Below are 20,416 nucleotides of genomic sequence, written 5' to 3'. Positions count from 1 at the left end.
CCTACACCACTTGTTTCCTGCCTAAGCAGGGGGTTGGACTAGAAGACCTCCAAGGTCCCTCCCAACTCTGTTATTCTATTTTAAGGACTATCTGTCCTTAAAATTAATCAGCCGTGCTTACATTTTCTAGATCAGCTCAGCTAGGATGAACGCTCTTACACAGGCAGTCCTCGACTTACAAACCATTTGCGTCGCTTTTCAACCAGCCTTTCAAACCCAACCAAGGTTCTCCACTGTCGGAATGGACAGGCAGACGGCCACCAGTGTCTGGGGGCTCCAAAAAGCTGCCCAAAGCTAAAGAGGACCACGCCCATTCTCACCTGGACCAAAAGACATTCCCCATTTCTCCATCTTTTTTCAGGGCTTCCTGCTGGGGGCATCTGGCGGCTGGCAGCTGATGACGCTCCTTGTGATGTTGGGAGGCCAGCAGGTTGGCCCCCAAATCCTGCGCTCCATTGTTGCCGATGCTCAAGGCCATCCAAGGGCTTAGTTACCAAGGGGTGTGTGTGTCTCTCTCTCTGTGTGTGTGGAAATCCACAAATGAACAAAGCACCAAGTGGGGGGAAAAAAGAGAGTCAGAAGCTCCCATCTACCAGGAACTGGGGGAGGCGGGGGGGGGGGGGCAGGGGGAGAGAAAGTTGAGAAGGCAGATCCTTCCAAAGCAGACAGGAGGAGGAGAAAAAGTTTTCTAACTTGCCCCACTGAAGTCTTCCCCAGCTCCTCTTCTTCCCAGACAAGAGATGGGGCTTCCAAAGTTGGACTCGGAGTTGGTGAGGGTTGAAAAGCAGCAACCGGAGGCAGAGGAAGTGGATGGGTGTCGGTTGATTTGGGGAAAGGAGAGGAGGGGGTGGTGGTCCGTCCTCTCCACGACGCCTAATCCCAGGTTCGCACCGGAGACAACATTCAGGAAAGCATCACCCTCGACCCTCCGTCCTCGGTTTGGAAAGGAAAAAAAAAAAATCCGAGAGAGAGAGAAAAAACGGTCCACGTGTCAATTTTGCCTCTTCCTGCTCGGGCCCCCTTCCAGGAAGTCTCGTAAACTGGGCTCCCGGTGTTTAAAAGAAACGTCAAACTCGGGTTTGTTTGAAGACGATCAACCCGGGGATCTCCCCAGCCGGCTTGGATCGACCTGCGGCAAAGCGTAAGAAGAAAGTCGCTTGGCAGCCGCCAGAGCCAAAAGGGCAACTTGGGACTGGAGGCGTCATCGCTTCCTCTCTCTCTCTCTCTCTCTCTCTCTGTGTGTGTGTGTGTGTGTACTTTTGTGTGTTTAGAGGAGTGGGGGGGGCTCCCCTTCGCCGTTAGGGGCGGGTCGTTCGAAAGCAGCGGCAGCCCATTCATTCAGCGGCGGGAGGCTGCTGCGCGCTCCGTTCTTTCTCCGCTCCATTGTAGAGCTGGGAGCGCGCGGGCATTTAACAGTTTCGCAGAGTTTGGAAGGGACCTTGGAGGTCATCCAGTAGTCCAACCAAGCAGGAGACTGGCTTTATACCGTTTCTGACAGATCGGCAGTCCGGCCTCTTCTTAAAAAGAAGAGCCTTGGTGGTGCAGCGGACTAAAGTGCTGTTAAGTAGCACTTAGCTGCCAGCTGCCTGCAATTACTGTGAGTTCAAATCTCACCAGGCTCAAGGTTGACTCATCCTTCCGAGGTAGGTAAAATGAGGACCCGGATTGTGGGGGCAATAAACTGACTTTGTAAGCCGCCCTGAGTCTCCGGAGAAGAGCGGCATATAAATCAAATTAAAAAAAAAAAAAAAAGAACACCGCTTAGGGTGGGCCGAAAGCCCTACTAAGCAGGTATATACAAAAGTATGAAGGCTATTGCTTAACGCATTGTAAGCCGCCCTGAGTCTCCGGAGAAGGGCGGCATATAAATCGAAGCAATAAATAAATAAATTAAACAATAAATAAATTAAAAGCTTCCAGGGATTGAATTTGCCACCACTTCTGAAGGCAACTTCTGGTCCATGGATGGATTGTTCTGTTAGAAAATTGACTCCCTTATTTCTAGGTTGAATTGATCAGTTTCCATGCATTATTCCTTGTCTGGCCATCAGGTGCTTTGGAAAAGTAGCTTAAACCACCCTCCCCAGCCCCTCAAATATTGAAACACTGGGGAAGAGGGAGGGGGAGGAGGAGGAGGAGGAGGAGGAGGAGGGCAGCAAATTAGTAGAGTAATGATCTAAGGACATATAAAGGGCCTGGTGGCTCAGCCGACTGATAGCATTGTGATTAACACCAGCTGTCTGCAATTATTGTAAATTCCAATCTCTCCAAGGCTCAAGGTTGACTCAGCCTTCCATCCTTTCTAAGGTAGGTAAATTGAGGACCCAGTTTGTGGGGGCAATAAGCTGACTTTGTATAAATATACAAAAGGATGAAGGCTATTGCTTAACGCATTGTAAGCCACCCTGAGTCTCCGGAGAAGGCGGCATATAAATCAAATTAAAAAAAAAAAAGCAGATGACCTTATACCATTTTTGACAGATGGCTGTCCAGTCTCTTCTTGAAAGCTTCCAGTGATGAAGCTCCCACAACTTCTGAAGGCAACTTCTGTTCCATCGGTTGACTGTTCTGTCAGAAAATGTCTTATTTCTAGGCTGAATCTCTCCTTGATCAGTTTCCATCCATTGTTCCTTGTCTGGCTTTCAGGTGCTTTGGAAAATAGCTTGACCCCCTTCCTCTCTGCGACAGCCCCTCAACTATTGGAAGACGGCTATCATGTCTCCCCTGGTCCTTCTCTTCACTTGACTAGCCAGGCCCAGTTCCTGTAACCGTTCTTCGTATGTTTTAGCCTCCAGTCCCTTAATCATCCTGGTTGCTCTCCTCTGCACTTTAGAGTCTCAACATCTTTTTTTATAGTGTGGTGACCAAAACTGGGTGCAGTATTCTAGGTGTGGTCTTACTTAGGCTTTATAGAGTGGTATTAGTACCTCCCTTGATCTTGATTCTCAGACGCTGCAGGAAATTAGACGTGGCGCAGGGCTTTTTCTTCTCCCAATCCACAATTCACAATTTCATGTGGATTCTCAGCCACTCAGAGGATGATCTTCCCGGGCTCTAAAGAGATTCTCATTCATCCAGGTCACAGTTTGTGTCCCAAAGGTGGGTTTTTTTTTTTTTTTAAGGGCAACTGGACTTTGAGGTTTTTTTTTTGCTTGAAGACATTTCACTTCTCATCCCAGAAGCTTCTCCGGTTCTCTGGAGAATTCTGAAAAAGTGAAGCAGCTTCTTGGATGAGAAGCGAAACGGCTTCAAAGCAAAAACAGTCCAGTTGCCTTTTGAAAAAAAGCACCTTCGGGATTCCTGGTTCTACTGTGCACCAGCTGAACCCCAACATCGTCCTAAAAGTGAGCTGATTGTGGGCTCGGATAATGTCCTGCTGGACCACTGGAGGATTTAAAATGGTGATCTGTTCCCAGAAAGTGGGGTGGAAAGAGGTGGGCCCTCACTTCACCAATTGACATACCTTGCTAATAAAAGAATATTTGTAGGTCAGGGTTGATTTGAGGGGTTCTTGGTGCTCTCTGAGCTTTTTTTTTTTTCCTGCAGACGTTTCATTACCCAACTAGGTAACATCATCAGTGCTAGTCCTAGATGTTACCTAGTTTGGGTAAGGTCTGCAAGAAAACAAGTAAACGGAGAGAACATCAGGACCCCCTGACATACCTTGATTTTGAGATGACAGGTAATCCTCAACTTACAATTGGTTTAATGTCTGTTCAAAGTTACAATGGCACTGAAAAAATGACTTATATCTGTTTTCACTTAACAACCATTGCATCATCTCCATGGTCCCATGATCAGAATTCAGCCACTTGCAAACTGACTCATATTTATGCCGGCTGCAGTGTCCCTGAGTCATGTGATCACATTTTGTGACCTTCTGACAAGCAAAGTCAGCACGGAAGCCAGATCCACTTAATAACTGTGTTACTAAGTTAACAACTGCAATAATCCACTTAAAAACTGGCAAGAAAGGTCATAAAGTCATAAAATGGAGTAAAATTCAGGTAACAACTCTCACGCTTAACAACTGAAATTTTGGGTTCAGTTATGATCGTAAGTCGAGGACTACTTGTGCATTCATACCTAAGCATTGTGGCAAAATAAAAAAAAAATAAGCAAATAGGCTTCTGTTGTTTTGTTTGCCAGCAAAAAACAGGCCAATAGCAATTGCAGGCAGGCAAGCAAGTATAGTGGTGATAGGTATACCATTGGAAGATTAGAATCAGAATAGAGCTGGAAGGGACCTTGGAGGTCTTCTAGTCCAGCCCTGTCAAGCAGGAGATCCTATATTATTTCAGTCAAATCCCAGTCTCTTTTTAAAAACCTCCAGTGACGAAACACCCACAATGTCTGAAGGCAAGTTGTTCCATCGGTTAATTGTCTTCACTGTTATGAAGTTTCTCCTTAATTCCAGGTTGCTTCTCTCCTTGATTAATTTCTATCCATTGTTTCTTGTCCTGCTCTCTGGTGCACCATTGAAAGACCAGATTGGGGCTAGAGGTGTGTGTGTGTGTGTGTGTGTGTGTGTGTGTATCAATGTAATTCCTAGGAATTGGCAACCACTTGACAGCACAATCAAAGTGATGGAGTCAAAGGTTTGACACAAAAATATTACCTGCAGTTTTCAAATCGGGATGAACCTAGAATGCAAGCATGACAAGTGAATAAACATCGAAGGTATTCTTCTGTCCTAATGCCATCTAAATGTCCCCGACAGGCCCTAGTACAGAAAATACAATGCAATGGCTGAAATGGAGCCAAGCCACCGATATAATGCCAATCTAATCAACTGGTGACTTTCTAATCCTGGCCACAGTTTGTTAACCAAAAACCTGATAGCTTGCATTCCACTGCAAAGGTTGTTTTTTTTTTTTTTCAAATGCTAACCTTGAAGGTCACAAAAGTTAAAATCTCCGCCATTACGAAATAGTAATATTTTAGAGAGTTTATTTTTTCCTGTGGGAAAAAACACCACCAAACTTTATTGAACTGCTTAAGATCATTGCATTAATCTAGGAATACAGCAGGTGGCTGAGCTCATGGTAGTAAGGCCTCTGTCCATTTCCTCAGGCCCAACAGGTTCAAATTGTTCCCAGACTCCTCCTTAGGTATCTCCACCAGACGTGCCACGAGCTGGGATCCATCTGAAAACAAATCTGGACTGTTTTGTCCAAGAAATGCCGATCAAATTCCTTCACATGCTCCCCTTATTCCAGGGGTCTGCAACCTTAAACACTCAAACAGCCATTTGGATCCATTTCCCATAGAAAAGAAAACACCGGGAGCCACAAAACCCTTCCCGTGCCTGACTATTTCTTGAGTGGCCACAAAACTAGCATACAGTATGTAGTTGAATTAAACGTTCTGTTTTCTTCTGAAAGTTTTCTTGGATTTATCCTATGGTTGGCCTACCGGAGGTTGAAAAGCTCAATAAATCATGTGCTGGCGGGTGTCACACATTGTCGGTTGTGACACATATTTTGAGTGACGGAGCCACAGCAGAGGGGTGAAAGAGCCACATGCGGCTCCGGAGCTGCAGGTTGCTGACCCCTGCCTTATCCCATTACCTTTAAGACATGTTTTTGTCTTCTTTTCATTCCTTCCAACAATGTTCCTACTAAACATAGCACCTTCTCCAAAAACTGCACAAATCAGCATCATTTTTATGTTACAGGTAGTCCTCGACTTACAATAGTCCATTTTGGGACCGTTCGAAGTTACCATGGCATTGAAAAAAAGTGACTTATGGTTGTTTTTCACACTCACAACCGTTGCAGCATCCCCACGGTCACGTGATCAAAATTCAGATGCTTGGCAACTGACTAATTATGACAGTTGCATCCAGGGGTTATGTGATATGACTTTCTGCCAAGCAAAGTCAATGGGGAAGCCGGACTCACTTAACAAATGTACTACTAATTTACCAACTGCAGTGATTCACTTAACAACTGTGGGAAGAAAAGCCGTAAAATGGCTTAGCAACAGAAATTCTGGGCACAATTGTGGTCGTAAATTGAGGGCTACCTGTATTTATATAGGTTGCTGTGAAGGTTGCACCTACCTTCCAAGCTTAGAGTAGCCAGAACAATCCGTTTTGAATCCGAGATGTTTTGCACACACCTCCCAAAAATACACACAATGTATATATATAACAATGTCTTCGCTACATGGATTGCAAAACTTAGGAGTGATTAGCACACGTCGATTCTCTGAAACATTATTTCTACAAAGAGGTTCATAAAAAGAAACTAGAAGAAAAACCAAATGGGAAACATATTGATCAAAGTTGTATTTAATGCTAAGCAGTTAAGAGTGGTGATCTAACATTATGGAGATAAATTGCAACCATTTTTCACAGCCACTAAGTAAGACATTTCTCATGTGTATGACAAAAAATTCATTTTATGTAGTGAGGGCTGTGGGGTTTTATTTTTGTGAATAATATTTTCATAAGTTATATTTTACACCCTCCCCATCTGAGAATAATTCAAATTGATTATATTATAATTTGTATATGCAAACTATTTTATATACATGTGAATATAAAGATCCCTAAAAGTACCACGGGGACTACACCTTTCCACGCTCTGTAAAATGCATAGCTTTCTTTCATACCATTTTAAATATTTTTTCTCTAAAGTTACCCCCAAGAAACCTTTACAGATTAAAGCTGCTTCAGTGTGAGATGTTTTAATAACAAAAACCAAATTAAGTAAACTGTCATAGTTATATCACATATTTGGCTCTTAAAACACTCTATATTCCAGTTATTATGCAACCATGGCTTCAACAGAATGCTTGAACATAAAGGAGACCTCTTAAACACAGGATATCTGGTAGAGAGACCAGCTGTTGGTCAGGACTACACTGAAAGCTGATGTTTTAAACCAGGGGTCTCCAAACTTGGGCACTTTAAGACTTGCAAACTTCCACTCCCATAATTCCTCAGCCAGCCACTCTGGCTGGGGAATTCTGGGAGTTGGAAGTCCATAAGTCTTAAAAGTAGCCAAGTTTGGAAACCCCTGCTTTATACTTTCTACATTTCCAGAAGAGGGTAGATAAATTGGTCGTATCAGAAGAAAGCCTAGACATTTTGACTTTCAACGTAGCTGTGCTTAATTAAAAGAACTTATCAGACCAAGTTGAGTTGTTAGGAAACATTCCCGAAGAATATAAAATAACACAGGACACTAAAATCCCATGTTGAGTGATCACCCAAAATGTTAAGTAATTTTCGGTCTGAGATTTCTCTCCGATAGGCTGTACAAGCATCAGTGCAAAATACAAGTGCCATCTTATCTTCGAACTACTGTTCACACTAGTCTACCCGTGGGCCTTATCCAGAATGCAGCTGCATACAAATACATATCCCTCCGTTGTGTCACTCTCAATTGTTTCTATGAGGAATATAGAGAAGCTTCTGGTAGTTTATTACACCAAGCAATGACCGTAGCAAAACCTTGCTGAAAACCAAACCTTTGCGTACTGTAGCTTGCTCATTTACTCTGGTACTGGTACCAGAGGCACTGGTACTACTAGGCTACACCTAAATGGACTACTCTCGGGGTTGTTTTTTTCACCTTTCAGCAGAAAATGTATAAAATGAGCACAGAGTGCAATAAGATTAGTAACAGCTTGGCAACTGGAGATATCTAGGCTTCAGCAACCTTGGAGATAACTGAGTTAGTTGCAGGATGGTAATCTTGAAACTGGCCAGTTTAACATTTATTGCTACCAGCCAGAAAGGGGGACAATATTTTTAAACCAGCCTTGCATTGCCATTAACCAGCCATAAAGGAAACTGCAATGCAGCAACTAAGTAAGAAATAACTCATGGAATTACAGGGGCTTTAACAAGGGCAGACATAAATCCTAACCATGATAACAATACTCCCAACCATAAAGAGGGGAGCTCCAGGGAGGAGAGTTGTAAAATCAAAGTACTAATTACCCAAGATAAGAAAGAAACTGTTAAAATAATTCCATCATTTAAAAATTATGGCCCCCAAATATTTATACTATTCCACTGGGTTTACACATTAAGCTATTTCTTCTTACCAGGAATGGCTAACATTATTTCCATTTCCATATTGTCCGTAAATATATTACAGGCTTTAAGGCTGTAATTGTCACCCCAAGCAGTATAAGGACTGTGACTGGCATTAAGAAATAGAACGACAAAGAAACTCTGGGGAAAGAACGCCTACCTATAATGTGATTATGTCTTTCTTCAGAGGCTATTTTGGTCATTCTTGAAAACTACAAAAGAAAATGCTTTTATTTTTAGCAACGCTTCTGAGAGAACTAGGCCCATCATGAACATAACATTCAGCCCCATATAAATAAGTCACCAAGGTGTGAAAAGCAAGGGCAGTTATCTTCAATTACAGCTTAAGCTTTCTATACTATAGTCTATGCAGTAAACAACACTGGCAGGAGGCTTACAAAATGATCACTTTAACCAATCGCTAGCTTATAAATAGGGAATGCATATTTGGCTATAAATTAACACAGAAATAAGTCCATGTTTCAAGTGAAAAACAGGTGAAGTTTAACTGGAGAGTCGCCAAGAGCTTTAACATCAATTCGTTGGCTACCAAAATATGCTTCAGTGGCCAGATGCTGCAAACCTTCAGCACAGTATTTAAAAAAGAACCTTGGTATTTGGCTAAAAAAAGGACGACAGTGCATAGCCTAAGTCAGATGGACAGAGTGATGTAATGCTTTTCCAATGCTTATTTTCTGCATTTTAAAAGGGACCCTTTCCCTTTACGTATGCTTGCCAAGGAAAGAAACAAAACAAAACACACAACCAAATTGCAAAAGTCCTGAACTGTAGTAAAAATATTTCAGTCACAGACTGATTAAAAATGTATAATCACTGTGCAGGTGTGAGATTTAGTATCCATCTGCACATTTTACTTGGGTTCCTCAATTGTCCCCTTGCTGAGATCTGTCATTTTAGGATATTTTACTTTCTTCTGGTCCAGCTCATTTTGAGCCCACAGTAGTAGCTTCAATAATTTAGCCAGTTTGGGGGTTGACTCACGATTTTCATAATCTAACACAGCTTGGTTTACTTCGCTCCACACCTAGAGAAAGAGACAAGTAACTTAGATTAGTAACGTATTCCCGTGAAGCAAGAGAGTTAGTTGAGTTTTGCCCCATTTTACAAGCTTCCTTGCCGGATTTAAGTGAATCACTGCAGCTGTTAAGTGAGTCTGGCTTCCTCACTTTGCTTGTCAGATTGCATTTCCCCGACAACTCCTCCTCTGAGGCGGGTTGGGTTGAGAATGTATGATTGGCCCAAAGTCACCCAGCCGGCGTTGGTACCTAAGGCAGAACTAGAATTCATGGTTTCTAGTCTGGTGCCTTAACCACTAGACTACACTAAAAGTTTATTTTACAATTGTATGCTGTTCCATTTGGGCAGATACTATGAAACTTACCATGGCAAGAACCTCTATTATGATGAGGGGTCCTTGCTGTGAGCTTGCTTGTTTTCATGCAGACGTTTCATTACCCAACTAGGTAACATCATCAGTGCTAATCAAGTGTCGACTAGAACAGATGATGTTACCTAGTTGGGTAATGAAACATCTGCACGAAAACAAGCAAGCTCACAGAGCACCAAGGACCCCTTATGTCATCCCTGAGCTACAAATATTCTCTTTTATTAGAATCTCTACTATTGTTATAGCTATCTACAGTACTAGAAAAGTAGGCAGTAATTTCTTCTTTATAGTCATTACTCCCTGGCATATTTACTTCACCACTCAAGTTGAATCCTCACCACTGATTAATTAAAATAACAGTTAAGCAATTTAGCTGATTGAGCAAGCACGTAAAAGAAAACCTTAATCGACTAAAAAAAAGACATAAAGCCACCTATTCTCCACAACACACTTAAGAGATAAAATGTAAATGCACCAGCAGTTAAGAGTTCTGCAATCTTTTAATGTTAGTTCCATAGCTAGTAATTACTTTCTGTCGCTGCATCATGTTGAGCAAATCTCCAAAAGGGGATTCCTCCGGATTATCAAAAGCAAGGAGAGCCAGGGTACGTTCCATCTCTGTCAGGCATTCCCGACTCTCTTCTCCTTGTTCTGCTAATTGAGTCTGAGCAAACTCCAGAGCAGCTTCAGTTTCCCTCTGCCGAATCAGTTCAATTAAATGTTGCTGCTGCACAGATCAAAGAAAAAAAAAAAACCAATAGGAATTTAAAACACAGTTTCTCTCCTATATTGTTAATGTTCTCTGTATCGTTCTAATTTTAGTACATGTGCTGCCAAAGCGAGCACTTTTCTATCCTATATTGCAAAGCATTGTTTGAATATTTGGCTTTGATCAAACATCTTTAAATTAAAAAAAAAAAAATCTAACGGTCAGAAGCAAAGCCATGCAACTTAGCTTTTCAAGTTTTTCTTGTGTCAATAAAAGAATAATGTGGACACTTGTCCTAGACCTCTCTAATGTGCTTCTATCATTCAAATATTGCCTTTTCAGGCTTTTAATGATCATCTAAAGAACTGCACAGGATAGTGCACTTAAATGCTTTTAAGAGTAACTGGAACATGGATAGCAAACCCTCCCCAATTCCAAGTTCAAACTGATTCAGATTAATTTCAAGGCTAATATGTACATAATATTGTTACAGGATTAGAGCATCTAGACCAGGGGTGTCAAACTCAGTGTCATTGAGGGCCACATCAGAGTTGTGTTTGACCTTGGGGGGGGGGGGGGAGCTGGCAGGTGTGGCCAGCCCGAAGTCACTCGTGTCAGGGGTGCCTGTGGTGGCCTGAGCACCCTGCCAGGCTCCCAAGCTCCATTTCCGGCTGTGACGGCCTCCTGCAACCCTCTGCCAGCGAAAACAGACCTCTGTTTTCACAGGCAGAGGCACCACAGGCTGGTCCTTTTCTGTTTCCAGGCAGCCCTGTGGGCCAGATCTAAGCACCCTGCACGCTGAATCCGGCCCACAGGCCTTGAATTTGACATCCCTGATCTAGACATTTCTATTGTTCATGTTTTATCACAATTATATCCTCACAAGGCCAAAGGGCATTCAAAATGTCTATCCTACAAATTAAAATAAATTACAAATTGTTCTTAAATAACCAATAAATTTATTGTTTAAATATATTAACTATAATCCCTGCATCTTTAAATCTGTCAGCTTACCTGCAAATGGAAGTAAAGGTACCGGTTTGTGTCTAATAACTCTGGATGAAGGCTATTGATCAGTGCAATGGCTTCCTGAATCTGACCTTTGAGGATCATCTCCCGAATTTTTATTCTTTCATCCAGGGTCTCTAGATCAACACTAGGCTCAATTCCAGATTCCATTCGAAACTTCTCAGCAGCCTCTTTAAAACCTTCTGAAATGAAATGGAAGAAGAAACTGGTTATGAAAAGGGAGGGGGGAGAGTCATCTACAAGGCTTTTGGCATTGAATGACATTTGGCGTTTTTGTTTTTACAGTAAAAAGAGAGCTGAAGTTTCCAACTGCAAAAGAGGGCAAAAAAGATTAAAAGATATAATTCTCTTATTAAAGCCCCTTCTCAAAACTAACTTCCTTGGTGGTCAGTTCTTGAAGAACTTTCTGAAAAAAGTAGTAGCTATGTAGGACTCCTTCCTTGTTTCTTCCTTTTTCCTCTTTTTTTCTACTTGTCTTTTTGCTCGTAAGCTTGTAGGAACATACTATATTGTTAAAACCTAAGAAACTTTTTCACAGTTTATATAATAATATGGCAAATAATTACAGATTGTGGAGTGGGTAGCAGCTGTGTTTTTGGTTCTCCCCAGACTCTTCTAGCATAGTGCCATCAATAATGAATATAAACAAGTGCTGGAAATGTTCTTAAATGCCATTCTTAAATTAAGAGGCAATCGAAAATCTAGTAATTGTTACCTGTAACAAGATAGTTCATAATTAAGCGATTCATGTCAGCTCTTTGGATGTGTAAATTATTGAGTTTTTCCATCCACTCATCTTTTGTAATTTCATCGGGTTTTTCTGCATAACTCATTTTTGTCCTTCACTAGAAAGAGAAGATGAGATTTTTATCCATCTGAGCACTGACCTTGATTAGATGAAACAAGAATAATTTAAAAATATAGTGAACCCTGAATTTACCAATTTCAGTACAAGAGACTTTGCATGTAGTAGTTCACATTTCCATGAAACAATATTATTTTGCAGAAGATATGCTTTGCGATATTTGCAGAACGGGTACTTCATTACTCAAGTGATGTATATTACTGTGCTGACATACTTTCTGAATGATGAACACACAACCCCGAATGGTCAAGTAGAATGAGATTTCATTGTAGCTAATCATTTAGCATCAGTAAAAAAAAAGTGGTATCAAAAAGTAAAGTTTAATTTGCAGTCATAAGATTAAATGCAGCTCTCTAACTCTGATGAAAGACTTGCATTTTATAGTGGAGCTCTCTGCTGTCAAATGGAAATTCGATAAGCATGCTAGATGACATGAAACTATCATTTTGACTTCGATTAACAATTTCTTCAAATTCTTCATTATTTTCGGCTAGCAAGCTGCTGTTGTTTGCCATTCTCAAGATGGTTTATGTTCTAGCTGCCTATTTGGACTCGAGCTGTCATTTTATCCAATCTTACCATTCTTCTACTCCTTGAATAAGCTGAACAAATAATAGGGAAAAAATATGCATCCTTGACTCACTCTCTTTCCTATTCTGTACCTCTTTGTTTCTCCTTACAATGGCTTCTTGCTCATGATAAAGAATCCTCAGAAGAATATGCGAGTGTTCTGATATATACCCATTAACCTAGATTCTGGTACGTTTAACACAAAAGCCTTGCTGTAGTCAATAATGCAAAAGAAAATCCCACTTGCTGTCTTTGTATTCCATCTTAGGTTATCTATTTGACCTTGTAGCCTACTGCCTTTTCTGAGAGTTGCTACTCCTTATGGCTCTACTCTAAGATTTTAAGTAATATTTTGACTTGTGTGAGATTTGACAATCTTACAGACTGCTTTATATATTTTTTTGTTTGGCATAGGCTTATTTTCCAACCTCCACGCCATATAATCTTGTTCCGTATTTGTTGACACGGAACCGCTAGCACTGTTACCTGCCTTTCACCCTCAACTTTAAACAACAGGCATTTCAGCAGCACCTGGTATTTATCAGCTGGTCCACTGCATTTTGCACTTTGTTTTCTATTGCAGTTAACTGTTGTGTACAGTCACTCTAAGTGTTTTTGTTTTTCTATAAGCTACAAGGAGTTGGCTCTTCCCCCAGGCACGGGGTTATGGTGTGAATCCTTAGAAAATGTAGAATGAAACTGTTTGGTGGAAGCATTGTTATACAGGGCACCACAGGGCATTGTCGTTATATATTGCTTTTTAAATCTTATTTTGTTTTACTGTTCTTGCTTACGGAGCCCCCTGGATTATTGTATATAAAATGCATGGCCCTAAATTTTTTTAAATGAGTAAATCCTCTATCTATAATGTATCTTTCCTCTTCTTTAAATATCCTTTGCTTGTATCCCAGGCTCACTAAACTATTCATGCCTTAGCCGTAAATTTTCCTGCAATTTCTCTGTTCTTAAACTACCTCTCACTTTTGCATTATATTCCCCTACTTGCTCACAATCCTGACCGAGGTATATAGAGCTATGTTCAGACATGATTGCTTGACACTGAAAATGCTACGTTTATATAATTTATCCTTACTGTGGGACCAAGCTTTCTTGTCTGTTAAAATTTCTTCTGAAAGTCACTTGGATCTTTTGTTGTTACAAATTTGGGAATTATTTTCCCACTTCAATTTTCATAACATCTCTCCATATCTCTTATCTCTCTCCATTGTTCAAGTTTCTTTCATATATAAGGTAAGCATACTGCATGTGTAGGAAGTAATATTCTCACTGTGTATCTTCCAGAACAAATCTTGCTGCCATAGCTACTCTTTTAAATTTACTAAATTCCTATCAATTATACAGATAAAATACCAACAACTTTTAGTCTGTTTCTGGAAATGTCTGTCTTATTCCATTGCACTTCTTCCTCCTGTATTTGTTACCTATGTGATCAAGCCAATTACAGTCATGGGCACTCAGTGCCATTCATGCACACAATCTGCATTTTCAAAACTTGAAGCAAGCATCAGCAATAAATACTTCTCTTTATAAAACTCTATTAATCCATTTTCTGGATTATTGTATTTATTCAATGCAAATATTCCAGTCCTTTCAGGATCCTTTATTTTTTTTAAATACCTGCATTACATTCACCCAATAAAAATATTGTACTGTATTGTTAGGACTGTATAGTTTTTAGCCCTATTTGCCGAAGAATTCATCAGTTTTCTACCTCATATGATCGTGGAAATCATGATATTCACTGTAAAACCACAAATTCTACTATCTATGGATAGACACTTGTCTGAAATAGTATAGGGTCTCCTGCTTGAGCAGGGGGTTGAACTAGAACACGGGTCGGCAACCTTAAATACTCAAAGAGCCACAAAGGTCCTAACTGGAAGCCCCCATTCAATTCTGGAGCCGACCAGAAGTCTGGTTCCCCCATCATAGTCTCCTACTAGCGTGGCGTCCTTTTTCCTCTGCTGACCGGAAGCCCGGTTCCCCCACCAGAGTTTTCTCTTAGCATGGCGTCCTTTTTCCTCTGCCAACTGGAAGTCGGTTCCCCCACCATAGAATCTCCTCCTACTGCGTCATCCTTTTTCCTCTACCTGTCCGAACCGAAAGCCTTATCAATTGTGGAGCCGACCAGCAACAGAGAGCCGCAGCAGAGGGATGAAAGAGCCACATGCGGCTCCAGAGCCGTGGATTGCTGACCCCTGGATTAGAAGAACTCCAAGATCCCTTCTAGCTCTATTCCAATTGATTGATCTGCTGTTATGTTATAGCCAACCATATACTTAAGCAATGTTTTTTGAGTAATATTGCTATCTATTCCTTTACATAATCTCACATACTCATCTGATTTAAAGTGGCCCATTCCATAACACTGGTCATATATTCCTTAAAATATACAATTTAATATACAATTTTCATGCAACAATTTCAAGTTCTCTCATTCCATACTTCAATCTTATACATACTTGTAAAACAAGAAATTCCTCTTTCAATATTGATACTACGGATGGGCAGGCTTCCTTATGGCTTAGGTCTCCTTCAGAGTTACTATCATTCTTAACCAAACACTAAGATGTCTTCTGATCTGGGGTTTATTAAATGGTTATCTAAAGCAGGGTCTCCAACCTTGGCGACTTTAAACCTGGCAAACTTCAATTCCCAGAATTCCCTAGCCAGCAAAGCTAGCTGGGGAATTCTGGGAGTTGAAGTCCTCCAAGCTTAAACTTGCCAAGGTTGGAGACCCCTGATCTAAAGCTATCTTCAGATTTCAGACATGTCCAGAAAGTTTTATTTGAAATAAGTCCCAAAGGGAGTACAGAAATGGACATCAGGTTTGAACTGTGCAGTACTTTAAACCACTAGAATGGTCTGTTCGCCCTAAAATGATCACACTACTAGCACCTAAGATTGATCCCTGCAAAAATCTTTCCCAGCCATAGCTGCCACTCACTCTTCCATCAGGAGCCATGAGTCCAAAAGGATTCTCAAATTGTGTACTAGTTCGGTCTGGGGAAATAGAGCTTGATTGAGCACTAAAGATGAAGTGTTAAATTCCTGAATCAAAGCCACTTTGTCTTGCCAGGATCGATCCCGTTTCTCCCCGGCCAGACACTAAACATCTCCAGGCACTAAGGTCAGCACCCCAGCAGCATCACTTGGGATTCCAATGATGATTGACACCATAACACCAGAACATCCCTAAGCCATTATGGATGCTCACATAGATTGCGCATACTCATATTAAAAGCGATGTGGGAACTGCTGAACCTGAGGAATTCCAGAAAGCAAAAGGCCATGAGTTTGACCTGCCTTTCCCTATCAACACTGACTGGAATGGGCTGCAGAGAAAGAAGAACTACTGCAAAACAGAGTTTTTCATACTCCAATACTAAACTGGTCCAAAAATGATGATCAGTGGTGCAGGAAGTCATCAAGAGATGAACAGCCAGAACTGCACCACCCTTATTCTACCAGAAATCACCCACAAATGTAATCAATGCTGCCTCAGTAGAATATCCCGGCCTAAAAAGTGACTCAAAATGGTCCAGATATGTTTCCTCTATACCCCCCTTGAGTTGCAGCCCAACTATCTTCTACATGCTCTTCCTCCTCCCCCCCACCTCCCAAAAGGAAGCTGGGGACTGGGCAGAAATTGGGCCAGTATTATTGTATCCAGTGAAGGGGTGCGTGGGTGAGGATGGGTGTACCATCACCTCTTTCACTATGCCTTTGTTCCAGGATGAATTTGCTACTATTCAAATTCAACTACAGGTGGCCTTGCCAGCCAGAAGGGTTATGAATTTTATATATAGGAGGAAATGCTAATAGCACTAAGAACCTGTCCACTTCCTTAAGATACACATGCTCTAACATTATAATTGGTTTAATCAGGGAGTTATATTTATTTGCTTTCCAACACAATATATGCCATAACTTGCCAACAATATTGTTCATTCCCCAAAATATGTGGCCAAATAGAAGTGACAAAATGGGAACCTCATAACTTTTCAGGATAAATTTAAGACGGCAATTCTCTAACATAGGAATGTCGAAGACAGATCCAAAAATGCTGAATGACCATTCATCAAAATATGTAATTCTATCTGCAATTATTTAAACACGAATAAAGGCAAAAGTAGAAGCTCTGGGGTGTTTACTTCAGTAATTCTTATACCATACAGCATAATAATACTCATCTATCTTGTTGGAATCTTATCTTTGAGCTGCAGTTGAAAAGTTAGGAAATGCTGACTATCTTAAAGACATGTACTGAGGTGAAATAGCAGAGTACAATTTTGACTTTCTGGTTCACAGCTCATCTCTCAACAATCTCTAAGCACACAGTAATTAAGCAAATTGCCATGACTAAATATGCCCCAAGTTTATCTGCGTACTCAGAATCTCTTGTTCTCCTCTCTTTAAAAGAGATATATATTACTATAACTAAAAACCACTTTTCAAACTGCCCCAGCTTGAAAAAAATGACAAAAATGGCAAAGGAAGCCTAAGTGAAAAAGGATATTTTACTTTAGAAAGTGAAGCTTGGGAACTTACTAGAATTGCAAACAATGTAAACTCTAGAACTTTAGCTTATTTAACTTTTTCTCAAATAGCATATATAGCTAATAGAATTCACCAACATAAGCATTTCTGTAGTTTTTCTAGCAGCAATAAGTGACTTATCATTGCTTTTTCCCCACAATTGTTTTTTACTTTTACATTCAGCCTACAACCCTGGCATTTCTTGATGGTCTCCCATCCCTCACTTAGGCCCAACTCTGCTTTTTTTCTTAGCTGAGGCAAGATGAGTCAGGTGCTGCCACCTGCTGAATCATGATAATCATGATTTGTACTTAAGTAGCTCTTCAAAAAGAACATCCATGAGTTAGTAGAAATGGCCCTATCAATAGCCTGCAAGTATAAGAAAAGTTAAGTGGTTGACATCTAATTGGAGCCAAAGAAATGGGAAATCTTAAGAAACATATTGTGCCACCCAGAGTCATCTTGTAGGGGAGATGGGTGGAATAAAAAAAATAATAAAATACCCACCAGCACCATCTTTACAAGACTCTACCATTATTTACGGCACAAATTTGTTTGCAATTTTAATTGTTAGACTGAGAGCTTGGTGTCTCACATAAATCCTCCATAAACCATTAAGTTCCAAAATGATTTATTATATTCTATGAAGGACCAGGCAACACCCAGCCAACATCTTCCAGAAAGGGAAGGAACTCTTAATTCAATTACAGCTTTATCAACTCACAACCGCAACCGAGTCCAAAATTTAGACATTTGTTAAGTGAGTTTGGCCCCGCTTTACAACTTTTCTTGCCACAGTTCTTAAGTGAATCCCCGCAGTTGTTAAATTCGTAACCCAGTCGTTAAGTGAATCTGGTTTTCCCCCATTGATTTTGCTTGTCGGAAGGTCGCAGGAGTGATCACACAACCCCAAGACATACAACCGTCATAAATGTGAGTCAGTTGCCGAGCATCTGAATGTAAATCAGGTGGCTATGGGAGGGAATGCTGTGACGGTCTTTAAGTGTGAAAAACGGTCATAAGTCACTTTTTCAGTCCTGTTGTTAACTTTAAACGGACTGTTGTTAAAGACTATCTGTATTTGGGGGGGAAGGAATACAGAACAACAGAGTTGGAAGGGACCTTGGAGGTCTTCTAATCCAACCCCCTGCTCAATTGGACCCTGTACCCTGAACGGTCACTAAGCGAACTGTTGCAAATCGAGGCACCACCTGTATAAGGCCGGGGAAAAAAGCCATTTTCTACGCTTATGTATCCGAGTGACAGAAATAACTACCCATTTTCCCCTTATTTTTAAGGAAAGTTTGGCGGAGTTTAAGCGAAGGAAGGCAGACTCTCTTCCCCTTGGGTCGAAAGAGGAGAGCTCCGGCGCTCAGTTTGGGGCGCTCGAGCTCGGTCCTCGAGGCTTAAGGCCTAAACACCCTTTCCTCGGGAAGCCCTTCTCTACACTCGGAGTGTGTGTGTGTGTGTGTGTGTGTGTGTGTGTTGGGGGGGGTTGTCAGGTTTAAAGCCGGGAGCCGTCGCGGGAAAAAGAGCGGGAAAGGCGCCTCGGGAAGCGGCGTCGCTTGAGGAGTTGTGTGTGTGTGTGGGGGGGGGGGGTGTTTGCCGGGAGGGTGTGTGGAGAAGGTAGGCCGGCAAGCGGGCAGGGCCTCCGAGCCGCCTCAGGTTGGGGCTTCCTGTCTCTCCGCGCTCGCTGCAGGCCCAGGAGGGGGCGGGCCCCTCCGCGCGGCCAAGCGAGCCTCTCACAGGCGCCGAGCGGGCCCCAAGATGGCTCCTTCCCCTCAGCCGCCGCCGCCGCCGCGGCTCCCTCGCCAGAATGAACCTTTCCGCCGCCGCCATTTCCGCCACTCACTCACTCACTCACCCACCGAAGCGAGCGAGCCAGTCAGCCGCCTCGTCCTCCGCCTCCGCCTCCGCCTCCGCCGCCGCCGAGACCTCGATGCCAGCCAGCCAGGCCCCCTTCACCCGCTCCGCCCCCCCCTTCCCCCCTTTATTTCTTCTCTCTCTCTCTCTCTCTCTCTCTCTCGCCCGCGCGCTCTCACCCCGTCAGGCCGCGCCTCTCGCGAGAACACCGCCGCCAATCGCGCCGAGGAAAGGTCGAAGGATGGGGGAGGAGGAGGAGGAGGAGGAGGAGGAGGACATAGAGACGGGAATGAAGGAAAGGGACCGGAAGTGCGAGGCTGGAAGCGCCGGAGAGGGAAAGAGGAAATGGTTGCCCGGAGAAACGCGAGGACGAAGCGAGGGGTTTTGGACTCTACTGCGAGAGTGGCGTCTTACGTAGCCCCGGCCCCGAGCAAGAGCTCTGAAGTCGTACTTTATTCCCTCTGAGCGAGTCTCCATGTGGTTGGTGTCTGGTTCCTGAAGTTGACACACACTGTAATCACAGTTTGTTTAATGGTGGTTGACACACATACACAAATCACAGTTGGGGGTTGACACTCTGAATCACACTTACTGTTCACAGTTTATTTATTGATGGTTGACACACTGAATCACAGTTTGTTTAATGGTTGGCCCACTGAATCACTGTTTAATAGTGGTTGACGTACTCTGAATCAGCTTGTTTAATGGTGGTTGACACGCTGAATCACAGTTTGTTTAATGGTGGCTGACACATGGAATCACTGATGGTTGACACACTGAATCTGTTTAATAGAGGTTGACACGCTAAATCACAGTTTGTTTAATGGTTGACATACTGAATCACTGTTTAATGGTTGACACTGGATCACTGTTAATGGTTGACACAATCAGTTTAATGATGGTTGACAGTTTAATGGTGGTTGACACACTGAATCTGTTTAATGGTGGTTGACAGAATCACTGATGGTGGTTGACACACTGAATCTGTTTAATGGTGGTTGACAGAATCACTGATGGTGGTTGACACACTGAATCTGTTTAATGGTGGTTGACAGAATCACTGATGGTGGTTGACACACTGAATCTGTTTAATGGTGGTTGACATGCTAAATCACAGTTTGTTTAATGGTTGACACTGAATCACTGTTTAATGGTTGACACTGAATCACTGTTTAATGGTTGACGCAATCAGTTTAATGATGGTTGACAGTGTTTAATGGTTGACACACTGAATCACAGTTTGTTTAATGGTGGTTGACACACTGAATCTGTTTAATGGTGCTTGACACACCGAATCACTGTTTAATGGTTGACACTGAATCACTGTTTAATGGTTGACACTGAATCTGTTTAATGATGGTT

The 20,416-nt window shown here is 42.1% G+C and overlaps 2 protein-coding genes across 6 annotated transcripts in view; both read right to left on the bottom strand.

The window, feature by feature from the left end:
- SLC17A9 (solute carrier family 17 member 9) overlaps positions 1-507 on the bottom strand; it is a 38,353-nt gene extending 37,846 nt beyond the window's left edge. Inside the window, exon 1 of the mRNA XM_070940129.1 lies at positions 321-507. Coding sequence (XP_070796230.1) covers positions 321-478 — 158 coding nt within the window. The 5' untranslated portion in view covers positions 479-507. The remainder of the gene's footprint in view (positions 1-320) is intronic.
- Positions 508-6,279: 5,772 nt separating this feature from the next.
- Positions 6,280-19,280, bottom strand: GID8 (GID complex subunit 8 homolog). Of its 5 annotated transcripts, none has more exons than XM_070941800.1 (5): positions 19,234-19,280; positions 11,912-12,041; positions 11,182-11,378; positions 9,988-10,185; positions 6,280-9,095 (listed from the first exon to the last, which is right to left on the bottom strand). In XM_070941800.1, exons 2-5 carry the CDS (start codon positions 12,027-12,029, stop codon positions 8,922-8,924), a joined length of 687 nt encoding a protein of 228 aa, XP_070797901.1. In that variant the 5' UTR covers positions 12,030-12,041; positions 19,234-19,280; the 3' UTR covers positions 6,280-8,921. The 5 variants fall into 5 exon arrangements, with proteins under 5 accessions (XP_070797901.1, XP_070797898.1, XP_070797900.1 ...); XM_070941797.1 differs by lacking the exon at positions 19,234-19,280 and adding an exon at positions 19,060-19,109 and having other exon boundaries at positions 11,912-12,036; XM_070941799.1 differs by lacking the exon at positions 19,234-19,280 and adding an exon at positions 19,056-19,107.
- Positions 19,281-20,416: the final 1,136 nt, after the last annotated feature.

Source organism: Pituophis catenifer, unplaced genomic scaffold, assembly GCF_029215685.1.
Source record: "Pituophis catenifer annectens isolate HBS135680 unplaced genomic scaffold, rPitCat1.0.hap2 SCAF_3, whole genome shotgun sequence".
Classification (NCBI taxonomy): domain Eukaryota; kingdom Metazoa; phylum Chordata; class Lepidosauria; order Squamata; family Colubridae; genus Pituophis; species Pituophis catenifer.
The sequence above is the reverse complement of the archived record's forward strand: the minus strand, read 5'-3'. Positions and strand labels throughout refer to the sequence as shown.

Coding starts and splice junctions, on each gene's coding strand:
- GID8 (XM_070941800.1), bottom strand. CDS start 12,029: ATGAGTTATGCAGAAAAACCCGATGAAATTACAAAAGATGAGTGGATG. Junction 11,379..11,911: donor TATGAACTATCTTGTTACAG/GTAACAATTACT, acceptor ATTTCATTTCAG/AAGGTTTTAAAGAGGCTGCT. Junction 9,096..9,987: donor ACATGATGCAGCGACAGAAA/GTAATTACTAGC, acceptor CTCTTTCTCTAG/GTGTGGAGCGAAGTAAACCA.